General features: G+C 52.7%; 1 protein-coding gene across 13 annotated transcripts in view; it reads left to right on the top strand.

The window, feature by feature from the left end:
* Positions 1-26,373, top strand: part of pde2a (phosphodiesterase 2A) — a 698,440-nt gene that overhangs the window by 264,176 nt on the left and 407,891 nt on the right. For 8 of the 13 annotated variants that reach the window (XM_072477464.1, XM_072477463.1, XM_072477456.1 and 5 more), the window contains one exon: positions 12,400-12,675. The exons of the other annotated variants lie outside the window; for them this stretch is intronic. In XM_072477464.1, the coding sequence (XP_072333565.1) occupies positions 12,466-12,675 (210 nt within the window). In that variant the 5' untranslated portion in view covers positions 12,400-12,465. The remainder of the gene's footprint in view (positions 1-12,399; positions 12,676-26,373) is intronic. 13 annotated transcript variants of the gene reach the window in all.

The following is a 26,373-nucleotide window of genomic DNA, read 5'->3' as shown; positions in this document are numbered from 1 at the left end:
GCGTCCAGTCCTGAGTGGAACACCTGTCCCACCCATTCTTTCCTTAGCCTAACTTGGTCCGCCACCTTTAGGTGCGTCTCTTGGAGCATAACCACGTCTGCCCTTAGTCCTTTCAAATGCGCGAGCGCTCTGGCCCTTTCTATCGGTCCATTCAGGCCTCTCACGTTCCACGTGATCAGCCTCACTGGGGGGCTACCTGCCCCCCTCCCATGTCGACTAGCCATTACCTTCTCTAGGCCAGTCCCATATCCCGCCTCCGCGCTCCCGCTCGCTCCCCCAGCGTCGCATTCCGCCCCCGACCACCCTCTCTTTAGCCAGTTCCTTTTGGATTTCCTCAGCAGCAACCCAGTTGTCCCCTTCCCCCCCCCCCCCCCCCCCCCCCCCCCCCCCCCCCCCCCCCGCTAGATCCCTATCTAGCTTGATTGCTACCCCCATATCACTTCCGTAAGTCAGCTGACTTCAACTGACCCCGGCTACTCCTGCTCGCTCCTCGACCCCCCCGGTGTGAGGGAACTCCCATCCGCCTTGCGCCTGTTTTCCCGCCTTATTCTTTCTGGCGCGGGAACATCCCTTTACCTGTCCCGCCTCTTATGGCGCAGCTCCCTTTCCCCTCCCCCTCCCCTTCCCCATTCTCCGACTATGTCCCGCCTCTCCCCCCTCACCGGCGCCCACATTTCCCCAGTGTCCCCCCCCCTTCCCTGTTTACTTCTCGATTAACTTTCACCATCCCATTAACAAAAACAATAATAACAACAATAACAGTTCCCTGCAGCATCAGTCCCTCAGTTCCGGTCCAGTTTCTCGTCATTGATGAAGGACCATGCTTCCTCCGCCGTCTCGAAGTAATAGTGTCTTTCCTGATGCGTGACCCATAGTCTTGCCGGCTGCAGCATCCCAAACTTCACCTTCCTTTTGTGCAAAACCTCTTTGGCTCGGTTGAAGCTCGCCCTCCTTCTCGCCACCTCCGCACTCCAATCCTGGTAGATCCTTACCACAGCATTCTCCCATCTGCTACTCCGCACCTTTTTAGCCCATCTCAGGACCTCTTCTCTGTCCTTAAGGCGGTAGAATCGCACGATTATCGCCCTCGGTGGTTCTCCCGCTTTTGGTCTTCTCGCCGGGATCCGATTTGCCCACTCCACCTCCATGGGGCCCGCAGGGGCCTCAGCACCCATCAGTGAGCTCAGCATCTTACTTGCGTACGCTCCACAGTCCACTCCTTCCACACCCTCCGGGAGACCTAGTATCCTAAGGTTCTTCCTTCGCGCTCCATTTTCAAGGGCCTCAATCCTGTCAGCACACTTTTTATGAAGTGCCTCGTGCGTCTGAGTCTTGACCGCCAGGCCCAGGACCTCGTCCTCAATACCTGACACCTTCTGCTCCACCACGCGAAGTTCAGTCTCCTGGGTCTTTAAAGCCTCCTTAAGCCCCTCAATTGCCTGTAACAACGGGGTCATTACCTCCTTCTTCAGCAGGTCCACGCACCGTCTCACAACCTCGCCCTGCTCAGGCCCCCATGTCACCTGCGGTTTCTCCGCCGCCATTTTGTTCCACTCCCTCTGACCTTCTGGTTGCAGATTCTTCGGGCTGCAGCCGCCGCCGCCGGTTTTTCCCTCCGTCGTTCGGGGGGGACTCCCTTCCCTCGCGCCTCGCACCGGGTTTTTCGGCCGTCAAAGTCCCCGTTGGGGCTCTTAAAAGAGCCCGAAGTTCCGTCGGAGCTGGAGCCGCCAAAACGTGCGGCTAGCTCATCCCTGCCGCAACCGGAAGTCGCCGAGGGAACCATGGTTGACAAGAGAGGTTGAATGTCTTGTTAAGAGGAAGAAGGATACTTATGTAAGGCTGAGGAAACAAGGTTCAGACAGGACGCGGGAGGGATACAAGATAGCCAGGAGGGAACTGAAGAAAGGGATTAGGAGAGCTAAGAGAGGGCATGAACAATCTTTGGCGGGTAGGATCAAGGAAAACCCCAAGGCCTTTTACACATATGTGAGAAATATGAGAATGACTAGAGCAAGGGTGGGTCTGATCAAGGACAGTAGCGGGAGATTGTGTATTGAGTCTGAAGAGACAGGAGAGGTCTTGAATGAGTACTTTTCTTCAATATTTACGAATGAGAGGGGCCATATTGTTGGAGAGGACAGTGTGAAACAGACTGGTAAGCTCGAGGAAATACTTGTTAGGAAGGAAGATGTGTTGGGCATTTTGAAAAACTTGAGGATAGACAAGTCCCCCGGGCCTGACGGGATATATCCAAGGATTCTATGGGAAGCAAGAGATGAAATTGCAGAGCCGTTGGCAATAATCTTTTTGTCCTCACTGTCAACAGGGGTGGTACCAGGGGATTGGAGATTGGCAAATGTCGTGCCCCTGTTCAAAAAAGGGAATAGGGATAACCCTGAGAATTACAGGCCAGTAAGTCTTACTTCGGTGGTTGGCAAAGCAATAGAAAGGGTACTGAAGGATAGGATTTCTGAGCATCTGGAAAGACACTGCTTGATTAGGGATAGTCAGCACAGATTTGTGAGGGGTAGGTCTTGCCTCACAAGTCTTATTGAATTCTTTGAGGAGGTGACCAAGCATGTGGATGAAGGTAAAGCAGTGGATGTAGTGTACATGGATTTTAGTAAGGCATTTGATAAGGTTCCCCATGGTAGGCTTCTGCAGAAAGTAAGGAGGCATGGGATAGTGGGAAATTTGGCCAGTTGGATAACGAACTGGCTAACCGATAGAAATCAGAGAGCTGATTATTTGGATGGCAAATAATCAGCCTGGAGCCCAGCTACCAGTGGGATCAGTTCTGGGTCCTCTGCTGTTTGTGATTTTCATTAATGACTTGGATGAGGGAGTTGAAGGATGGGTCAGTAAATTTGCAGACGATACGAAGATTGGTGGAGTTGTGGATAGTGAGGAGGGCTGTTGTCGGCTGCAAAGAGCCGTTGATAGGATGCAGAGCTGGGCTGAGAAATGGCAGATGGAGTTTAACCCTGAAAAGTGTGAGATTGTCCATTTTGGAAGGACAAATATGAATGCGGAATACAGGGTTAACGGGAGGGTTCTTGGCAATGTGGAGGAGCAGAGAGACCTTGGGGTCTATGTTCATAGATCTTTGAAAGTTGCCACTCAAGTGCATAGAGCTGTGAAGAAGGCCTATGGTGTGCTAGCGTTCATTAACAGAGGGATTGAATTTAAGAGCCGTGAGGTGATGATGCAGCTGTACAAAACCTTGGTAAGGCCACATTTGGAGTACTGTATGCAGTTCTGGTCGCCTCATTTTAGGAAGGATGTGGAAGCTTTGGAAAAGGTGCAAAGAAGATTTACCAGGATGTTGCCTGGAATGGAGAGTAGGTCTTACGAGGAAAGGTTGAGGGTGCTAGGCCTTTTCTCATTAGAACGGAGAAGGATGAGGGGCGACTTGACAGAGGTTTATAAGATGATCAGGGGAATAGATATAGTAGACAGTCAGAGACTTTTTCCCCGGGTGGAACAAACCATTACAAGGGGACATAAATTTAAGGTGAATGGTGGAAGATATAGGGGAGATGTCAGAGGTAGGTTCTTTATCCAGAGACTACTGGGGGCATGGAATGCACTGCCTGAGTCGGAAACATTAGGGACCTTCAAGCGGCTGGATAGGCACATGGATTACGGTAAAATGAAGGGGTGTAGATTAATTTGTTCTTAATCTAGGACAAAGGTTCGGCACAACATCGTGGGCCGAAGGGCCTGTTCTGTGCTGTATTTTTCTATGTTCTATGTTCTGGTCGCCACACTACAGGAAGGGTGTGAGGATCCTCGAGAGGGTGCGGAGGAGATTTACCAGACTGGGTCCAGGGGCGAGGGGATTTTAGTTCCAAGGTTGGGTTGGAGAAGCTGGGGTCGTTCTCATTGGAATGAAGGAGATTGAGGGGAGATTTGGTAGAGATGTCCAAGATAATGACAGGATTGGATAAATTAGAGAAAGAAAATGTGTTCCCATCAGCTGATGCTGTAAGGACTGGGGGGTAAGGGGGGGGGGGAGGGGGTCACAGGTTTAAGGTTTTGGGCATGAGACAGAGGGGGAAATGTGAGGAAAACCTTGTTTACACAGCGAGTGGTGATGAGCCGGAGCTCACTGCCCACGAGCGGGTGGGGGTGGAAGTGGGGACGGTGAATGATTTCAAAAGGAAATTGGATGGGCTCTTAAGGAAAGGAAACCAGAAGAATTACGGGGATAGAGCGGAAATGGGACTGACTGGATTGGTCTACAGAGGGACAGTGTGTACTCGATGGGCTGAATGGCCTCCTTCTAAATGGGTGGGTAGAGTCAGTGATGGGGGAGAGTGTACATGGGGGTGTGGGAGGGGAGTGAATGGGGGGGTAGAGTCAGTGATAGGGGAGAGTGTACATGGGGGTGTGGGAGGGGAGTGAATGGGGGGTAGAGTCAGTGATAGGGGAGAGTGTACATGTGGATGTGGGAGGGGAGTGAATGGGGGGTAGAGTCAGTGATAGGGGAGAGTGTACATGTGGATGTGGGAGGGGAGTGAATGGGGAGGTAGAGTCAGTGATAGGGGAGAGTGTACATGGGGGTGTGGGAGGGGAGTGAATGGGGGGTAGAGTCAGTGATAGGGGAGAGTGTACATGGGGGTGTGGGAGGGGAGTGAATGGGGGGGTAGAGTCAGTGATAGGGGAGAGTGTACATGGGGGTGTGGGAGGGGAGTGAATGGGGGGTAGAGTCAGTGATAGGGGAGAGTGTACATGGGGGTGTGGGAGGGGAGTGAATGGAGGGTAGAGTCAGTGATGGGGGAGAGTGTACATGGGGGTGTGGGAGGGGAGTGAATGGGGGGTAGAGTCAGTGATAGGGGAGAGTGTACATGGGGGTGTGGGAGGGGAGTGAATGGGGGGGTAGAGTCAGTGATAGGGGAGAGTGTACATGGGGATGTGGGAGGGGAGTGAATGGCGGGTAGAGTCAGTGATAGGGGAGAGTGTACATGGGGATGTGGGAGGGGAGTGAATGGGGGGTAGAGTCAGTGATAGGGGAGAGTGTACATGGGGATGTGGGAGGGGAGTGAATGGGGGGTAGAGTCAGTGATAGGGGAGAGTGTACATGGGGGTGTGGGAGGGGAGTGAATGGGGGGGGTAGAGTCAGTGATAGGGGAGAGTGTACATGGGGATGTGGGGGGGAGTGAATGGGGGGTAGAGTCAGTGATAGGGGAGAGTGTACATGGGGGTGTGGGAGGGGAGTGAATGGGGGGTAGAGTCAGTGATAGGGGAGAGTGTACATGTGGATGTGGGAGGGGAGTGAATGGGGGGTAGAGTCAGTGATAGGGGAGAGTGTACATGTGGATGTGGGAGGGGAGTGAATGGGGAGGTAGAGTCAGTGATAGGGGAGAGTGTACATGGGGGTGTGGGAGGGGAGTGAATGGGGGGTAGAGTCAGTGATAGGGGAGAGTGTACATGGGGGTGTGGGAGGGGAGTGAATGGGGGGGTAGAGTCAGTGATAGGGGAGAGTGTACATGGGGGTGTGGGAGGGGAGTGAATGGGGGGTAGAGTCAGTGATAGGGGAGAGTGTACATGGGGGTGTGGGAGGGGAGTGAATGGAGGGTAGAGTCAGTGATGGGGGAGAGTGTACATGGGGGTGTGGGAGGGGAGTGAATGGGGGGTAGAGTCAGTGATAGGGGAGAGTGTACATGGGGGTGTGGGAGGGGAGTGAATGGGGGGGTAGAGTCAGTGATAGGGGAGAGTGTACATGGGGATGTGGGAGGGGAGTGAATGGCGGGTAGAGTCAGTGATAGGGGAGAGTGTACATGGGGATGTGGGAGGGGAGTGAATGGGGGGTAGAGTCAGTGATAGGGGAGAGTGTACATGGGGATGTGGGAGGGGAGTTAATGGGGGGTAGAGTCAGTGATAGGGGAGAGTGTACATGGGGATGTGGGAGGGGAGTGAATGGGGGGGTAGAGTCAGTGATAGGGGAGAGTGTACATGGGGGTGTGGGAGGGGAGTGAATGGGGGGTAGAGTCAGTGATAGGGGAGAGTGTACATGGGGGTGTGGGAGGGGAGTGAATGGGGGGTAGAGTCAGTGATAGGGGAGAGTGTACATGGGGGTGTGGGAGGGGAGTGAATGGGGGGTAGAGTCAGTGATAGGGGAGAGTGTACATGGGGGTGGGCGAGGGGAGTGAATGGGGGTAGAGTCAGTGATAGGGGAGAGTGTACATGGGGGTGTGGGAGGGGAGTGAATGGGTGGGTAGAGTCAGTGGTAGGGGAGAGTGTACATGGGGAGAGTGTACATGGGGGTGTGGGAGGGGTGTGAATGGGGGTAGAGTCAGTGATAGGGGAGAGTGTACATGGGGGTGTGGGAGGGGAGTGAATGGGGGGTAGAGTCAGTGATAGGGGAGAGTGTACATGGGGGTGTGGGAGGGGAGTGAATGGGGGGTAGAGTCAGTGATAGGGGAGAGTGTACATGGGGGTGGGCGAGGGGAGTGAATGGGGGTAGAGTCAGTGATAGGGGAGAGTGTACATGGGGGTGTGGGAGGGGAGTGAATGGGTGGGTAGAGTCAGTGGTAGGGGAGAGTGTACATGGGGAGAGTGTACATGGGGGTGTGGGAGGGGTGTGAATGGGGGTAGAGTCAGTGATAGGGGAGAGTGTACATGGGGGTGTGGGAGGGGAGTGAATGGGGGTAGAGTCAGTGATAGGGGAGAGTGTACATGGGGGTGTGGGAGGGGAGTGAATGGGGGGTAGAGTCAGTGATAGGGGAGAGTGTACATGGGGAGAGTGTACATGGGGGTGTGGGAGGGGAGTGAATGGGGGGTAGAGTCAGTGATAGGGGAGAGTGTACATGGGGGTGTGGGAGGGGGGTGAATGGGGGGTAGACTGAACTTGCACTTTGTTGACTTTGACTACCTTAGCAAGATGTTTCCTCTCTTTCACATATTCCAGCCTCACTTTTCACTATTGTGGATTAATTGTGAAGTTAAACACAGCAATGACGTGATTAATAGCAGACTCGTTACCATAGAAACCTATCAAAAGGCATTGAATGCCTCACATAAACAATTTCAATTTTTTTCAAGCCGTAAGAGCAAATAGAATCTGAAACAATTCTTCCTCAGCCTCACACTTCAATTTAATGCAGAGATATTCATCGAATCACACTCCATACCAGCATGAAAAGTAAACAATTTATAATGCTGACCGAGAGGGAGGTGAGGGCTGGTTGTGTGTTTGGGAACATGGGGTTTGTGTTGGGAGGCTGGTGACAGGTTCTGGGATGACTCAAGAACGAGGAAAGCGGATTGGTGCAGGAGGCGGGTTGTCCCCACCCAGTCAGCCTGGCTGTAGCCCATCTCCAGCAGCGAGTGCTGTTCTGATTGGGTCCATCTCCTCCTCCCATTCATCATTGAAAGCAGGGGGGACCTTCAGCAATGTCCCTCAGGACTGACCCTCTGACAGTGCAGCACTCCCTCAGTACTGACCCTCTGACAGTGCGGTACTCCCTCAGCACTGACCCTCTGACAGTGCGGCACTCCCTCAGTACTGACCCTCTGACAGTGCAGCACTCCCTCAGTCCTGACCCTCTGACAGTGCAGCACTCCCTCAGTACTGACCCTCTGACAGTGCGGCACTCCCTCAGTACTGACCCTCTGACAGTGTGGCACTCCCTCAGTACTGACCCTCTGACAGTGCAGCACTCCCTCAGTACTGACCCTCTGACAGTGCAGCACTCCCTCAGTACTGACCCTCTGACAGTGCGGCACTCCCTCAGTACTGACCCTCTGACAGTGCAGCACTCCCTCAGTACTGACCCTCTGACAGTGCGGCACTCCCTCAGTACTGACCCTCTGACAGTGCAGCACTCCCTCAGTACTGACCCTCTGACGGTGCGGCACTCCCTCAGTACTGACCCTCTGACAGTGCAGCACTCCCTCAGTACTGACCCTCTGACAGTGCGGCACTCCCTCAGTACTGACCCTCTGACAATGCAGCACTCCCTCAGTACTGACCCCCTGACAGTGCAGCACTCCCTCAGTACTGACCCTCTGACAGTGCAGCACTCCCTCAGTACTGACCCCCTGACAGTGCAGCACTCCCTCAGTACTGACCCTCTGACAGTGCAGCACTCCCTCAGTACTGACCCTCTGACAGTGCGGCACTCCCTCAGTACTGACCCTCTGACAGTGCAGCACTCCCTCAGTACTGGCCCTCTGACAGTGCAGCACTCCCTCAGTACTGACCCTCTGACAGTGCAGCACTCCCTCAGTACTGACCCTCTGACAGTGCAGCGCTCCCTCAGTACTGACCCTCTGACAGTGCAGCACTCCCTCAGTACTGACCCTCTGACAGTGCAGCACTCCCTCAGTACTGACCCTCTGACAGTGCGGCACTCCCTCAGTACTGACCCTCTGTCAGTGCAGCACTCCCTCAGTACTGACTCTCTGACAGTGCAGCACTCCCTCAGTACTGACCCTCTGACAGTGCAGCACTCCCTCAGTACTGACCCTCTGACGGTGCAGCACTCCCTCAGTACTGACCCTCTGTCAGTGCAGCACTCCCTCAGTACTGACCCTCTGACAGTGCCACACTCCCTCAGTACTGACCCTCTGACAGTGCAGCACTCCCTCAGTACTGACCCTCTGACAGTGCAGCACTCCCTCAGTACTGACCCTCTGACGGTGCAGCACTCCCTCAGTACTGACCCTCTGACGGTGCAGCACTCTCTCGGTACTCCACAGCGAGTGCAAACGTGTATCATGGTCTCAGATTTCTGGAGTGGTCGTGAACAAACAGCAAATTCTCACGGAGAATTGGAGGTACCCATCACGCCGGGGTGTCACCAGACTAGCCCGTGATTGGTTGAGAGAAGCCTTCAAGGTGCCCGAGTGTGAATTGCGGGGTCATTATTGAGTGGATGTGTTCGAGAGCGAGGAAGTGGAATTTGAACCTTCGGCTCAGTGGGAGAGCTTGATCATGTGCCATCCAGTCTGTGGCCTGACTCCACACAGGGATGCTGAGGGGGGGTGGGGGGGGGGGGGGTGGGGAGAGTTAGGGGGGAAGGTGTGGTGGGTTGTCGAGGGTGGGGGTGTGCTGTGGGGTGCTCAGCCTGAGCCCCAAAGCCAACAGGGGTTTCTGCAGGATCGGACATGACGGCCCCGCTGAACTGCTGTCGGGGCCCTCAAAGACCCACCCAAAACCCGTCAGGGCCCTCAAAGACCCACCCAAAACCCGTCGGGGCCCTCAAAGTCCCACCCAAAACCCGTCGGGGCCCTCAAAGACCCACCCAAAACCCGTCGGGGCCCTCAAAGACCCACCCAAAACCCGTCGGGGCCCTCAAAGACCCACCCAAAACCCGTCGGGGCCCTCAAAGACCCACCCAAAACCCGTCGGGGCCCTCAAAGACCCACCCAAAACCCGTCAGACCCACCGCCTGGGCAATGGGCGGCAAACGCGAAGTGGGACAGGAAACAGCAAGTGGGGCAGACCAGCATTCTGTGGGATTAGTGAGGGGCTTTACAGGGCACAGGGCCAAATCTTCAAATCCATCACCGTGTCGAGCGGACACTTCACGTTGCCAGCCCTCCAGTGTTGTCCGCGAGTCTCCAGCAACTGAGGGCCAATCTCCACGAGACTGCATGGTGTGCAGACCTGGAGAAATAGCATCGGATATTATAAATAAAACATTTCTTGTCATTATCTTTCAATATTTTTATTTACCAGATATTGAAAATGGGGATAAAATGGCTGTCTGGTTGATAGGCGAGCTTGGCCCAGTTGGATAACGAGCCTTTTTGCTTTTCAACTGGCCAAGGAAGGCGAGGGTCACCTGGATGGATGTGTTGACCGACTAACGGCGGCACTTGTGGGGGCATGGGAAACACAGAAACATGGAAAATAGGAGCAGGAGGAGGCCATTTGGCCCCTTGAGTCTGCTATGCATTCCTATCTGATCATGCCACCCCTCCCCCACCCCCAGCCAGAGGAAACATCATCCCTGCATCCAGTGTCCAGCCCTGTCAGAATTTCATATGTTTCAATTAGAGTTAACATAGAATCCCTGCAGTGCAGAAGGAGGCCATTCGGCCCATCGGGTCTGCCGACCCTCTGAAAGAGCACCCTGCCTAGGCCCACTGCCCTGCCCCATCCCCATAACCCCACCCACCCTGCACATCTTTGGACTGTGGGAGGAAACCGGAGCACCCACGGAGAACGTGCAGACTCTGCACAGACAGTGACCCAGAATTGAACCCGGGTCCCTAGAGCTGTGAGGCAGCAGTGCTAACCACTGGGCTACCGTGCATTTGCCTTCACAACGGCGTGCTGTAGCTGCATGGTTGCTTTCAGTGACTGGTATACTAGGACACCTAGGTCCAAACAACAAAGAACAAAGAAAAGGAAAGCACAGGAACAGGCCCTTCGGCCCTCCAAGCCTGCGCCGACCATGCTCCCCAACTAAACTACAATCTTCTACACTTCCTGGGTCCATATCCCTCTATTCCCATCCTATTCATGTATTTGTCAAGATGCCCCTTAAATGTCACTATCGTCCCTGCTTCCACCACCTCCTCCGGTAACGAGTTCCAGGCACCCACTACCCTCTGTGTAAAAAAACGTGCCTCGTACATCTCCTCTAAACCTTGCCCCTCGCACCTTAAACCTATGCCCCCTCATAATTGACCCCTCTACCCTGGGGAAAAGCCTCTGACTATCCACTCTGTCTATGCCCCTCATAATTTTGTAGACCTCTATCAGATCGCCCCTCAACCTCCGTCGTTCCAGTGAGAACAAACCGAGTTTATTCAACCGCTCCTCATAGCTAATGCCCTCCATACCAGGCAACATCCTGGTAAAAAGAGGGGAGGTGGTGGCGTAGTGATATTGTCACTGGACTAGTAATGCAAAGACCCAGTGTACTCTGGGGTCCCAGGTTCAAATCCCACCCCTGCAGATGATGAAATTTGATTCAATAAAAAATCTGGAATTAGAAGTATAATGATGCCCATGAAACTATTGTCGATTGTCGTAAAATCTCATCTGGTTCACTAATGTCCTTGAGGGAAGGAAATCTGCCATTCTTATCTGGTCTGGCCTACATGTGAATCCAGATCCACAGCAATGTGATTGACTTTTAACCGCCCCCCTCAAGGGCAATTAGGGATAGGCAATAAATGCTGGCACAGCCTGCGATGCCCACGTCATATAAAAAAAAAACGAATTTAAAAAAAAGTAGTGGCCTGTGATTGACAGCTTGTAAGTGGGCAGCACGGTAGCATTGTGGATAGCACAATTGCTTCACAGCTCCAGGGTCCCAGGTTCGATTCCGGCTTGGGTCACTGTCTGTGCGGAGTCTGCACATCCTCCCCGTGTGTGCGTGGGTTTCTTCCGGGTGCTCCGGTTTCCTCCCACAGTCCAAAGATGTGCAGGTTAGGTGAATTGGCCATGATAAATTGCCCTTAGTGTCCAAAATTGCCCTTAGTGTTGGGTGGGGTTACTGGGTTATGGGGATAGGGTGGACGTATGACCTTGGGTAGGGTGCTCTTTCCAAGAGCCAGTGCAGATTCGATGGGCCGTATGGCCTCCTTCTGCACTGTAAATTCTATGAAATTCTATGAAATCTCTTCTGCACCCTCTCTAAAGCCTCCACATCCTTCTGGTAGTGTGGTGACCAGAATTGAACACTATACTCCAAGTGTGGCCTAACTAAGGTTCTATACAACTGCAACATGACTTGCCAATTCTTATACTCAATGCCCCAGCCAATGATGGCAAGCATGCCGTATGCCTTCTTGACTACCTTCTCCACCTGTGTTGCCTCTTTCAGTGACCTGTGGACCTGTACACCTAGATCTTTATGACTGTCAATACTCTTGAGGGTTCTACTATTCACTATATATTCCCTCCCTGCATTAGACCTTCCAAAATGCATTACCTCACATTTGTCCGGATTAAACTCCATCTGCCATCTCTCCGCCCAAGTCTCCAAACGATCTAAATCCTGCTGCATCCTCTGACAGTCCTCATCGCTATCCGCAATTCCACCAACCTTTGTGTCGTCTGCAAACTTACTAATCAAACCAGTTACATTTTCCTCCAAATCATTTATTTATAAAGAAATCATTTATATATACTCTGTATATTAACCCCACTTTTCAAATCATGTGGTGAAACCTCCATTTGATCGTAGTTGACATCTCTATTTCTGCTGCTTAGTACCTCTGTGCCCGACATCCCCAAAGGTGGAGCAAGTCTGGGGGTTTGGTGGTGTGGTGATTGTCAATGGGCGGCAGCCTGGTGGAACAGCTGAATTTAAAATCCCACCCAAGCCCCCCCCCCCACCCCCCACCCACCCACCACCACCAAAGCCCCAACTTCACCCATGTTTTTCTGGTTGCTGGTTTGATCGTTTCTGACGATGTCTCTTAATATTCTAGAATGGTGAACACCCAGGTGCAAGTGTAGAGAAAGAGACGAAATTCCCCAGCAGAAGGAGAGGGAAGATGTACCTCAATGCCTGCAAATCCAGGCATACCGAAAATGCGCAGGAAGCTGAGAATGAGAGGCGCACTTCCGCATGTGACAAATGTATCTGTGACGCGTCAGACTCAGACCATGAACCAATAATGAGGCAGATAGAGAGGAGAAAGGGCAGCAAAAGGAGAAGTTTTGAGCACAATCCATCTTTCTTCGCCTCGTTTACAGCTCATGAGGTGAGGTTTATTCGAAGTGGGGGGTGGGGGGGTTGGGGGGGGGGGGTGGTGGTGGAGGTGGGGGTGGTGGTTGGTCATTTCCCCGAACTCTGCAGATGTCATCAACGTCAAGCTGCTCACGATATCGGAATGGGAGCAGGTGGAAACCTTCAGGTGACCCGCAAACCGACAAGACACCCGTGGATCGCACTCCATCCACGTGGGGGGTAATGTGGCTGGACTAGGAATCCAATAGGCCCTGGCTCAAAATTGTGGGAGGTCTGCTCCAAATCGCACCATTTGGCAACAAGATAGGTTGTAAATTAAATTGATTAATACATCTGGCTTAAAATACTGGCCTCTTTAATAATGACGAGGAAGCTTGTGGATTGTTTAAAAACGGGGAAGGAATCCATCGCCCTCACCAGGTCTGGCCTACATGTGACTCCAGACCCTCCCAGCTGTCCTTCTGTAATATAAAGGGGCAGAGGGTGGTGTGTGCTACAGTTACGGGACTAATCCCGAGGCCTAGGTTAATGCTCCCCGGACACAGTTCTGCTCCCACCAGCTCCCGACTGATGGAATTTAAATTCAATTATTGAAGAAAGATTTGTAATTGAAGCCAGTCTCAGTCACGTGACCATTGCCGATTGTCATAAAACTCCATCTGGTTCACTAATGTCTTTTCGGGAGGGAAATCGGCCCCCTTTACCAGGCCTGGCCGACTTGTGACTCCAGACCCACAGCAGTGCGGTTGACTCTTAGCTGCCCCTCTCTGAAATGGCCGAGCGAGACACTGAGTTTGAAATGGACCATCGAGTCATTACGCTCGAGGGGAATTAGGGATGAGCAATGAATCCTTCACCCGATTGCATATTGTCAAATAGAAGACACGCTCTCAGTCTCCTCAGCTCAGCCAGTAACAGAGGTTGGAAATTGTTGGGATCCTAGTGCTGATCCCTGTGCTTCCAGTCTAACCCTGCCGGCCTGAAAACGCCTCATTGTCCCTACTCCCTGCCCTCTGTCCATTGGCCATGCTAATATATAATCCAAACCCTTTGAGCGCTTTATCCAGTGTAATAACCTTCAATGTCACGCCTTATCGGATGCCTTCTGAAAATTCAAGTGCACCACATCTAACGCTCGCCTTTATCTTGCTGGCTAATTAACATTCTCAAAACCGTGAATAAAGTTAAACACAATTTCCCTTTCAGTCAATCATGTTTACCCTGCTCTTCATCCAATGATTCTCGGAGCCCTCTTGCCCCCTCTGTAATGATGGATTCCACCATTTTCTTGACTGATGTCATACTAACTTGACCTATCGTTCCTTTCTTGGGTAGTGGAGTTACATTTTCAAGCTTCCAATCAATAGGGACAGTTCTAGAATGTGGCCAATTTTGGAAGTTCTTTGCCGCTATCTCTTTCAGAAGCCGAGGATGTGGACCATCGGGCCTCGGAGCATTGTTGACATATTGTCCGACGCATTTGTCCAATATGTTTCACTACTGAAATTACAGAACTGCTCACCAGACAGCTGGCATGGAATCAATGGCTGACTGGCTTAATTTTGTGCTCTTTGCCTATTAATTATTTAAGTTCCGCACTTTCATTAGATTCTTAATTCCACACCATTTCAGATATATATATATTTTTTGTCCTTTGAAGACAGAAGCAAAACATTAGTTTATTTATTGTGCCATTTTCTTATCATAATCGTTATTAGCGTCACAAGTAGGCTTACATTAACACCGCAATGAAGTTACTGTGAAAATCCCCTCGTCGCCACACTCCGGCGCCTGTTCGGGTACACGGAGGGAGAATTCAGAAAGTCCAATTCACCTAACAAGCACGTCTTTCGGGACGCGTGGGAGGAAACTGGAGGAAACCCACGCAGACACGGAGAACGTGCAGACTCCGCACAGACAGCGACCCAAGACGTGAATCAAACCCGGGTCCCTGGCAGTGTGAAGCGGCCATCTTACTCCCCATCATAATTTTCCTGTGTGTGTCTCTAAGAAACCATTGTTTACTTTTGCTCCTCTCTTACTTTTTGCACGGATGCAGAGGCTCTTGTAATCTGTTTTTATCTAGCATGCCTCAGTATTGTGTCCCAAATGTGTGGCCGGCCTTTCTCCTCCTTTATCACATGCGTAGGTGGTGGCATAACGGTCTTGTCTCTGAATGAGTAATCCAGAAACCTAAGGCAATGCTCTGGGGACCTGGGTTCAAATCCCACCATGGCAGAAGGTGAAATTTGAATTCAATGAATAGGCAAATCAGGAATTAAGAAGTCTAATGATGACCAGAAAAGCCCAGCAGGCTCACTGATGTCCTTTAGGGAAGGACATCTGCCACATGACTCCGGATCCACAGACAGGGGATTAGATGTCCTCTTAAAGCCACTCAGTTCAAGGGCAATTAGGGATGGGCAATAAGCTTTGGTCCATTTTGTTGGTTCCTAAAACCCTCCCAATTCTCAGGCTTTCAATTATTCTTGGCAACATTCTAAACCGCGTTATTTAATTCTTAACATCTTTAGATGGATCACTTTCCCGTGGAGTTTTTAATTTCTAAATGAAATGTGAGTTCATCGAGAATTATGAATTAAATATTTGTTGTTGATTTTCTACTGCCATATCTTTTACTCTGCGTTCCCATGTACCTTACCCCCCCCTAATTCCTACATAATTAGCATTATTTGATATTATGATTCATGTTTCAAACATTGGGATGTCATTCTCAAACTCAATATGAAATTCTATCATGTTATGATCACTCTTTCCCCGAGAATCCCTTGCAAAGAACAAAGAACAGTACAGCACAGGAACAGGCCCTTTGGCCTTCCAAGCCTGCACCGATCACGTGTCCTATCCAGACCAACCACCTGTATCCTTCTATACCCCATCTGTTCATGTACCTATCCAGATAAGTCTTAAAGGTCGCTAACGTATCTGCCTCAACCATCTCACTTGGCCGTGCATTCCAGGCCACCACCGCCCTCTGTGTAAAAAACTTCCCCCGCACATCTCCACTGAACCTATCCCCCCTCATCTTGAAATTGTGCCCTCTTGTAATTGACATTTCCACCCTGGGAAAAAGCCTCCAACTGTTCACCCTATCTATACCCCTCATAATTTTATAAACTTCAATCAGGTCGCCCCTCAGCCTCCGTCTCTCCAGGGAGAACAATCCCAGTTTATTCAATCTCTCCTCTTAGCTAATACACTCCATACCAGGCAACATCCTGGTCAACCTTTTCTGTACTCTCTCCGAAGCCTCCACGTCCTTCTGGTAGTGCGGTGACCAGAATTGGACACAGTATTCGAAACGTGGCCGAACATACTTTGCAAGCTTTCATACTCGATATCCGGTCCAATGATGGCAAGCTTGCCATTTGATTTCTTTACCACCATTTCCACCTATGCTGCCACTTTTAAGGATCTGTGGACCTGCACGCCCAGATCTCTGTGTGTCTATGCTCCTGATGGTTCTGCCATATATTTTATAGCTGCCACCTGAATTGGATCTACCAAAATGCATCACGTCGCATTTGTCCGGGTTAAATTCCATCTGCCATTTCTCTGCCCAATTTTGTAGTCTATCTATATCCTGTTGTATTCTCTGACTATCTTCATCAATATCCGCAACTCCTGCAATCTGAGTATCATTCGCAAATTTGCTAATCAGACCCGCTACGTTTTCCTCCAAGTCATTTATATATATTACAAAGAGCAGAGGTCCCAGAACTGATCCCTGCGGAACACCACTAATTACAGTCCTCCATTCGGAAAAACACCCTTCCACTGCTACCCTCTGTCTTCTATGGCCAAGCCAGTTCTGGATCCTTCCAGCTAGTTCACCCCTGACCCCGTGTGATCTAATCTTTTTCACCAGCCTGCCACGAGGGACCTTGTCAAATGCTTTACTAAAGTCCATGTGGACAACATCCACAGCCCTTCCCGCGTCAATCATTTTTGTCACCTCCTCAAAAAACTGCATTACATTAGTGAGACATGACCTCCCTCGTACAAAACCATGCCGCCTGTCACTAATAAGACCATTCACTTCCAAATGTGCATAGATCCTTTCTGAGAATCTTTTCCAACAATTTCACTATCATTGACATCAAGCTCACTGGCCTATAATTACCCGGATTATCCTTGCTTTCCTTCTTAAATAACGGACAACATTGGCTATTCTCCAATCCTCTGGGATCTCACCAGTGACCAACGAGGAAACAAAGATTTCTGTTAGAGGCCCAGCGATTTCCTCTCTTGTCTCCCTCAGAAATCTGGGATAGATGCCATCTGGCCCTGGGGGTTTGTCTACCTTAGACACAACGTCAACAAACACTTGCCAGAATCCTTCCAACTTCAGCAGGCCCAAAACATGTGGACATGGTTCGCGGGGGCCCAACCGCGCACCGACCACACCTATCCTCCACCCCCTCAAATAACCTACTCACCCAGGCCACCGTCATATGTACCCTGTGGACCACCTTGAACTGAATTAGGCTAAGCCTCGCACATGAAGAGAATGTGTTCACCCTCCTCAGAGCCTCCTCCCACAGCCCAGCCTCCAACTCCCTTCCCAGCTCTTCCTCCCACTTATGCTTAATGTTTCCCATCTGTGTTTCCTCCCAATCCATTAGCTCTTTATAGGTTTCTGACACTCTGCCCTCTCCCACCCAGGCTTTCGACACCACCTTGTCCTGCAGCCCCGGGGGCGGCAGGCTCGGAAAGGTCGGCACCTGCTTCCTAACATAACCCTTCACCAGCAAATACTGGAACCCGTTCCCGCTGGGCAGCTCAAATTCCTCTACCAACCCCTCCAAGCTCGAGAAACTGCCCCCCAACGAATCGGTCCCCACACCGCTCAAATCCCCAGCCGCCACCACCCCCGGATCCCACACAAACCCCAAGATCAGTGCATCGACCCTTCTGAAAAATCCTTCATAATAAAGATCGAGAGGTTTTGGAAAACAAATAGGAACCTCGGGAGAACTATTATCTTCACCGACTGCACCCTTCCCACGAACGACATTGGGAGCACGTCCCACCTCCTAAAATCCCCCTTCATTTGCTCCACCAGCCGGGCCAGATTCAACTTGTGTAGCCGCTCCCGCCCCCGTCCAACCTGGAGGCCCAGATACCTAAAACCGGCCCCCACTACCTTAAACAGCAACTCGCCCAACCTCCTCTCCTGCCCCCTCACCTGGATCGGGAAAATCTCGCTCTTCCCCATGTTCAGTTTCTACCCCGAGACCACCCAAAGTCCTGCTGTATGCCCAAGATCTCCCCAATACCTTCAAGGGGAGAAGATATATAGAGTAATAGATCGTCCGCATACAGCGAGGCCCTGTCTCACGGCCCATGCCCCCCCCCCCCCCCCCCCGCCCCGCACTATACCCTGCCAACTCCTTGACGCTCTAAGTGCCATCGCTAATGGCTCTATTGCCCAGGCAAAGAGCAATGGGGAGAGTGGGCATCCTTGCCTCGTCCTACGATGCAACCTGAAATACTCCAAACTCACCCGGTTCATCCGTACACTGGCTACCGGTGCCTGGTACAACAGCCGGCCCCAATCTACAAACCCCTGCCCAAACCCAAACCACACCAGCACCTCGCACAAATAACCCCACTCCACCCAGTCAAAGGCCTTCTCCGCTTCAATAGCGACCGTTACTTCCACATTACGTCCCTCCGGGGGCATGATTATACCGTTTAACAGACGCCTAATACTGGCCGACGGATATCTCCCCTTTACAAATCCCGTCTGATCTTCCCCTATCACCCCCGGCTCACAGTCCTCAATCCCTGAGGCCAAGATCTTAGCCAGCAACTTGGCGTCTACATTCAGCAATGAGATTGGGTGGTAGGACCCACACTGCTCCGGGTCTTGATCCTTCTCTAAAATTAAGGAAATTGAGGCCTGCGACAATGTGGGGGGGAGCTCCACCCTCTCCTTTGCCTCATTAAATGCCCTTACCAGCAGGGGCCCTAGGCCCCCCGAGAACCTTTGATAAAATTCCACTGGGAAGCCATCAGAGCCCGGGGCCTTCCACGCCTCCATCGCTCCCAAACCCGCCATCATTTCCATCAATCCAATGGGGGCTTTCAGCCTCCCTACCAGGTCCTCCTCCACCTTGGGGCATTCCAACCTGTGTAAGAAATGGCTCATTCCCTCCACCCCGGCCGGGGGTCCCGAATCATATAGCCTCTTGTAAAAGTCCTCAAACACCCTCACCAGGTCTAAGACAATATCCCCCCTCCTATCCTTCACCTTTCCGATCTCCCTCACCACCTCCTGCTTCCTCAATTGGTATGCCAGCATCCTACTCGCCTTGTCCCCATATTCACAGACTGCCCCGATCCAGGCGAAGGGGCAGGAGAGGAGGTTGGGTGAGGTGAGGCCCTCCTCAGCTGCCCCACCACCTTACCCGTAGATATCAGTCCAAACATCATCTGGAGTTTCGGTCGCTCCCTCAACAACCCCGCCTCCGGGGCCTCTGAATGCCTCCTATCCACCCGCAGGATCTCATCCCCCTAACCTCGGCATCTCCGCCCGATCGGTCTTGCCTCTATGCGCCCGTATCGATATAAACTCCCCCCTAACCACTGCCTTCAACGCCTCCCATAGCATGGCAGCCAAAACCTCCCATACGTCATTCAACTCCACATGTTCCGGAATAGTAGCCCTCACCCGCTCACAAACCCCCTCATCTGCTAATAATCCCACATCTAACCTCCGCTGTGGGCGTTGGCCGCGCCCCCCTCCCCGATCCACCTGCAAGCCCAGCCAATGCAGCGCGTGGTCTGAAACCACAATTGCCGAGTACTCCGAACTGACCACCCCCGCCAACAAAGTCCTATTCATCACAAAATAGTCAATCTGCGAGTACACCCTATGTACATGGGAGAAGAACGATAATTCCTTTGCCCTCGGCCTACCAAACCTCCATGGGTCCACTCGTCCCATGTGCTCCATAAACCCTTTCAATTCTCTCACCACCGCTGATACCCTCCCCAATCTCAGCCTCGACCGATCCAATTTCGGCTCAATCACTGTGTTAAAATCCACCCCCCCCCCCCCCATTACCAGCTGGTGCGAGTCCAGGTCTGGGATCTTCCCCAGCACCCACCTCATAAATTCAACATGAAATGAAAATGAAAATCGCTTATTGTCACAAGTAGGCTTCAATGAAGTTACTGTGAAAAGCCCCTAGTCGCCACATTCCGGCGCCTGTTCAGGGAGGCTGTTACGGGAATTGAACCGTGCTGCTGGCCTGCCTTGGTCTGCTTTAAAAGCCAGCGATTTAGCCCAGTGTGCTAAACCAGCCCCAATATGGGGCATAATCATTCACCAAGGCCACTGGCATCCCCTCCAATTTCCCACTCCCCAATACGAACCTCCCTCCTGAGTTTGCTACTACCTCCCCGACCTCAAACGCTACCCACTTAGTTATCCGGACCCCCCCCCCCCCGCATCTTCAAATCTAGTCCTGAATGAAAGAGCTGGCCCACCGACCCTTTCCTTTGCCTGGTCTGATACCAGATATTCAGGTGGGTTTCCCGCAAGAATGCCGCAAAGGATCTGGATCGGCGCAGGCTGGGAGGGCCGAAGGGCCTGTTCCTGTGCTGTAGTTTTCTTTGTTCTTTGTTCTTAAGCTCCTCAAATGCGCAAACACGCGGGACCTCTTGACCGGCCCATTCAGCCCTCTCACATTCCACGTCACCTCCCCTCGATCAACATCACTAAGAGTGGGTATCCGGTCATTATCACATCACTGTATGTGGGAGCTTGCTGTGCGCAAATTGGTTGCTGTGCTTGCCACATTGCATTTCAAAGCATTCTTCAATGGCCACTATGTGCGCTGGGGCACCCTGAGGTTTTGTCATTTCTTTCATCCTTCACCTGCCCTCCATCAAGGCCTCATTGCCCCCACGTGTGGTTTTTGGTATTGTGTAAATGGCTATTGAAGAGTTAATGTCCTTCGTGTTGGAATGTTTGGTTTTGGGAGAGGTGATTGTTGAAAGGAACCCTGCAGCGACGAGAGGAACCAGGGAAACATCAATATGAGATTGACATCCTTTGGGCAAATCAGAACCTGACTAACAGAGTGCTTTAGGCAGGCTCAGCGGGTAGACACAAATAAACACGGCAAACATGTGTCAGGAGAGAACAGGAGGAATGGGCGTGAATCGATCCCAACAGAGAAAAAACGCCCAACGGATGGCAGCTGGGGCAGTAAATCATACAGGAGAGATGAGCGTTGCTAGGCAACGGTAGGGCCTGAAGACCATCAGCCTGAGGCCAAAACCTCCATAGAAAGTAAGAATAATAATCGCTTATTGTCTCAAGTAGGCTTGAAATGAAATTACTGTGAAAAGCCCCTAGTCGCCACATTCCGGCGCCTGTTCGGGGAGGCTGGTACGGGAATTGAACCCGCGCTGCTGGCCTTGTTCTGCATTACAAGCCAGCTGTTTAGCCCACTGTGCTAAACCAGCCCCTGGTGAGGTGGAAGGCATGATCAGAACAGGCCTGGGAGAAGAGTCTTCACCCAATTGGGGAGGGAGGTGGGGCGAATTTTGGAAGCAGCTCTCATGAGAGCAAGACCCCCCCCCCCCACCACAACCAAACAGCAAGGTCATAGCGCCCAATGGTGACTTCACTATGAGGGAGATATTGTCCCGAGGCACCAAGGAGACCCTCCCTGATCTTCATCTTCGCAAAAGTGCCTCTGTGATGTTTGAAACTCAGCTGAGGAGGCCGGGGGGGGGGGGGGGGGGGGGGGTGGGTGGCGACAGCGGGGGCGCAGTTTGACATCTCAGCCTCTCGGCAGTACCTGCAGCAATGCAGCACTGCCGCACTACTGCGCGGGGAGCGACGGCCCGAAGTACGGGTTGAAACTTCCGGGTCGGGAACGTGAACCTTCAGACTCCAAGGAGAGAGTGCAACCTCACTGAGCTGCGGCTGACAACCAGGGTCTACCCCCAAAGAACGTTCCTGTGGGAAGGCAGCACCCCCCCCCCCCCGCCCCCCACCTCACCGCGCCCCACCTCACCGCGCCCCACACCCAGCCTCTGCAGGAAGACAAGGCTGCTGTGCTCCAAGCACAAAGTGGATAGTCAGAGGCTTTTCCCCAGGGTAGAGGGGTCAATTACGAGGGGGCATAGGTTTAAGGTGCGAGGGGCAAGGTTTAGAGTAGATGTACGAGGCAAGTTTTTTACGCAGAGGGTAGTGGGTGCCTGGAACTCACTACCGGAGGAGGTAGTGGAAGCAGGGACGATAGTGACATTTAAGGGGCATCTTGACCAATACATGAATCGGATGGGAATAGAGGGATACGGACCCAGGAAGTGTAGAAGATTGTAGTTTAGACGGGCAGCATGGTCGGCACGGGCTTGGAGGGCCGAAGGGCCTGTTCCTGTGCTGTACTTTTCTTTGTTCTTTGTTCTTTTGCATGATCCGCTGGGAGACCTTGAGGGAGGGAATCTGTGGCGTGTTCTGTAATGGCGGAGATAGGCCGACATTGGCCGGCTCTGGGATGTTCTGGTCCCACTGCTGTCAATGTGGTTTCCCATTGTCCGAATCCTCCACTGCCGCGGAGCCGGCTGGGATCGCTGTCGGCGCGACCAGTCAGCTGTACTGCTCTTTCCTGTCACTGACCTCCAGGGCTATGTATTGGATATAGGGGGCGAGATTCTCGCAGCCCGGGGCCGGGCCGGGGAATCCCCGCGAGTGGCGCGAATCGCGGCACGCTGCCCTGACGAAGGCACGCAACTCTCTGCAGAGCGGCGAATCGGCGCCATTGACGCGGCGCCGGTCGGGAGCCGCTCCATGCGGCCGGCCCGCGGGATGGGCCGAGCGGCCCTCGCAAAAAACCCGTGTCCCGCCGGCGCCGTCCATAGTAGCTCTCAGCTGGCGGGAACTTGGCGTGGAAGCGTCGGGGGGCGGCCAGTGGGGTGGTCCGACCCCGGGGGGGTTCCTCCGATGTGGTCTGGCCCGCGATCGGGGCCCACTGATCGGCGGGCCGGCCTCTCTGGCTGGGGGCCTCCTTTCTTCCGCGCCGCCCCCTGTAGCCCTGCCCCATGTTGAGTCGGGGCTGGCGCGGCGAAGGAAGCCACTGCGCATGTGCGGATCCCGCGGTGCCCAGTTGACGCCGGGATCAGCAGCTGGAGCGGCGTGGATCACTCCAGTGCCGTGCTGGCCCCCCGTAGGGACCAGAATTGCTGATCCTGAGGCCATGATGACGCCGTCGAGAAAAGCGATGGCGTTTCCGACGGCGTCAACACTTAGCCTCAGGACCACAGAATCCCTACCCCGTCACCCATTATGTTGGAGTGGTGATGGATTGGAGCCTTTAATTGGGTGTTTCTTGTCCAATCAAAGGGCTTAATTGAACCACTGCCGATACGCCATGGAGAATTGCAGAGTCCGTGTCCGCGCACGCGCACGGCGGCGGCCTGTAACAACCACACCGTGCTACATTGCGGAGACCGTTCACGGACCTGGACCGCAAAATAGTCCCCCCGTTGGCCGGCTGGCGGGCCCCGGACCACCACCCCACAATCCACCTCCCTGCCCGCGGATCGGCCCTCCCCCAATTGTGGCGATGCTGGACTGAGCCCGCAGCCGCCACGCCGTGTTCCCGACGGGTGAGACCACACGTGTCCCGTGCCGTTGGGAACTCGGAAGGTCGCGGGCCGAGCATCGGGGGGGGCGGGGGCGGGCCTCAGTCAATGTCCTGAGACTGTCGATATGTGGCGCGGCGTACTCCTGGAGTACGCCGCTTTGGAGGGGGCGGAGCATCGCGAAAGCGGCACCGTCCCCAATTTGGTCGGAAACTTGGATTCTCCGGCCGATCGCCGAATGGGATTTCGCCGTCGCCGACCAGGGAATCTAGCCCACATGTCTGAGTATGTAGTGGTCACCCGCTCGGCTCACATGGCCCAACCAATGGGTCACGTGCTGACTCGGAAAGCAAGCCGGGGATCTCCGCACGCTGATGTATCTCCATATTCGACCTTCTGTCCTGCCAAGAGATGCCCAATATGGCACTTTGGATACCACGGGCAGGATTCGCCGACCCCCCGCCGGGTCGGAAAATCACCGGGGGCTGGCGTGAATCCCGCCCCCGCCGGTTGCCGAATTCTCCACCACCGGATATTCGGCGGGGGCGGGAATCGTGCCGGTTGGCAGGCCCCCCCCGCGATTCTCCGGCCCGGATGGGCCGAAGTCCCGCCACTAAAATGCCTGTCCCGCCGGCGTAAATTAAACCACCTACCTTATTTCGAGTCCAGGTGACCCTTTGTCAAAGCCATGTTCTCTTTTCTCTCCCTACAGATGCTGCCAGACCTGCTGAGATTTTCCAGCATTTTCTCTTTGGTTCAACATTCTGAATTCTCCCTCTGTGTACCCGAACAGGCGCCGGAATGTGGCGACTCGGGAAGTTTCACTGTAACTTCCTTTCAGTGTTAATGTAAGCCTACTTGTGACAATAAAGATTATTATTATGTTCTGTGCTATGGCGGTGGTCAAGATCTACACAGAACATTCAGTTCTTTGACTAGTAAGATAATTTATTAACAAGATGAAGGCGTGGAAAGGTAACTAATGAACTGTAATGCAAACGGTAACTAATAAATGAATTCAGTGAATTCTCCTGGAGCTACTTCGAGTGTGACTGTCCTCTAGTATGACTTACTACCAACTCTGAATCCCTCGTGTCACATGGTGTATCTCTATTGCCACCTGCTGGTCGGAGGTTGATCCGATGACTATGCCCATTGATAGATAACTAAATACATTGATGTGCACATGCATATCATCACACTGGATGCTCCATCCGTCAATATATTGCAAGCTGGGTTAGACAAGGTGTTTGGTTTCTGAGGGAATCAGGGATGTGGGGAGTGGGCGGGAAAATAGCGTTGAAGCTCAAGATCAGCCATGGTGGTATTGAATGGTGGAGCAGGCTCGATGGGCTGAATGGTCTACTCCTGCTCCTATTTCTGGTGTTTTTATGTTCTTAATTAACTACGCTGATTATTATTATGATGGAGTGTTTTTTCTAACAATTGTGGAAGATCTCTGAGTGGCTTGGCTGTATTCTACAGTGCATGTGTCTCCAGTGTTACACAGGCAACTGGGGATGCAGCTCTGTTGGAATAACAGCCAAGACCAATAACGACAGCCAGTCCTCTCTTGGATTCTCTTCAACGCCTGCAGCCAAAAAGGACACACCAAGGTGTTGGACAGTTGTCCCTCGGAGGGACGGAAAGATGTAAAGGAATATCTTTGTATTAACGCAGCCTCTTTTGTGATCTCGGGATGTCCTAAAGTACTTTTATTGTCTGCCGGGAAGAGCATTGAACGCCAGGGACCTCGCTTGGATATCCACTCGAAGGCCTTCCTGAGGAGGCGAGTGGGGAAGTGAGGTGACTCCTTCAAGGGGTGCACGCTGGTGGTTCTCTCATGGCTGCAATCCCTCAGGTGTAAGATACAGTGCAGAAGGAGGCCATTTGGCCCATCGAGTCTGCACCGACCCACATTAAGCCCGCACCCTATCCCCATAACCCAACAACCCCTCCTAAACTTTTTGGTCACGAAGGGCAATTGATCATGGGCAATCCACCTAACCTGCACGTCTTTGGACTGTGGGTGGAAACCGGACCACCCGGAGGAAACCCACGCACACACGGGGAGAACATGCAGACTCCGCACAGACAGTGACCCAGCAGGGAATCGAACCTGGGACCCTGGCGCTGTGACGCCACAGTGCTAACCACTGTGCTACCGTGCTGCCCATGGTCTACTCTCTGAGTGGATTGAGTTGGATGCCGCCCATTGTCTTTGAGGGAGGCTGAAGACAGTGAGCTCTGTCTTGGTGACGAGGTCTACCCCATTATGCTGCCTGTGTCTCCATGGCAATGTAAGAAACATGGTGCACGTCAAGCTCATGCACAGGAACAACAAAACTGAAACTCTTTTTGCAATGTTGGTTGAGGGGTATATATTTACCAGTTCATCTCTGGAGACTCCCCCTGGTCTCCTTGGCCATGCACTTGAGAGCTCGGGGATCAGAGGTGGTGTTGTCCTGGGGTTGGGGGTGGGGGCAACTCTGTATAACTATTCATTGAGAAATGTACCCCTGGCCCTGTCGCTCTCTCTCAGGCTCTGTCTGCCTTGACGATGGTGATTAAATCTCTGTGGATCTTGAAGTGATGATCTTCTGACTCAGAGACAGGAGCAGTAGCCACTGTTACTGCGTTGAGAGAAAGAACAAGACAGAGAGATATATAGAGAGACACAGAGACAGAGGGAGAGGCAGAGAGAGAGATAAATGGAGAGGCAGAGAGTGAATGAGAGGGAGACAGACAGAGAGGCAAATAGAGAGAGAGACAGAGGGAGACAGAGAGAGAGAGACAGAGAGAGAGAGAGATAGAGGGAGAGGGAGAGAGAGTGCATGAGAGGGAGTCAGACAGAGAGGCAAATAGAGAGACACAGACAGAGTGAGGGAGAGACAAAGAAAGACAGAGACAGACAGAGAGTGAATGAGAGGGAGGCAGAGAGAGAGAGAGTGAATGAGAGGGAGACAGACAGAGAGGCAGAGAGAGAGAGTGAATGAGAGGGAGACAGACAGAGAGGCAGAGAGAGAGAGTGAATGAGAGGGAGACAGACAGAGAGGCAGAGAGAAACAGAGAGAGATAGGGA

Source organism: Scyliorhinus torazame, chromosome 15 (genome assembly GCF_047496885.1).
Source record: "Scyliorhinus torazame isolate Kashiwa2021f chromosome 15, sScyTor2.1, whole genome shotgun sequence".
Taxonomy (NCBI): domain Eukaryota; kingdom Metazoa; phylum Chordata; class Chondrichthyes; order Carcharhiniformes; family Scyliorhinidae; genus Scyliorhinus; species Scyliorhinus torazame.
Note: the sequence above shows the minus strand (reverse complement) of the source record. Positions and strands in the feature narration are given on the sequence as shown.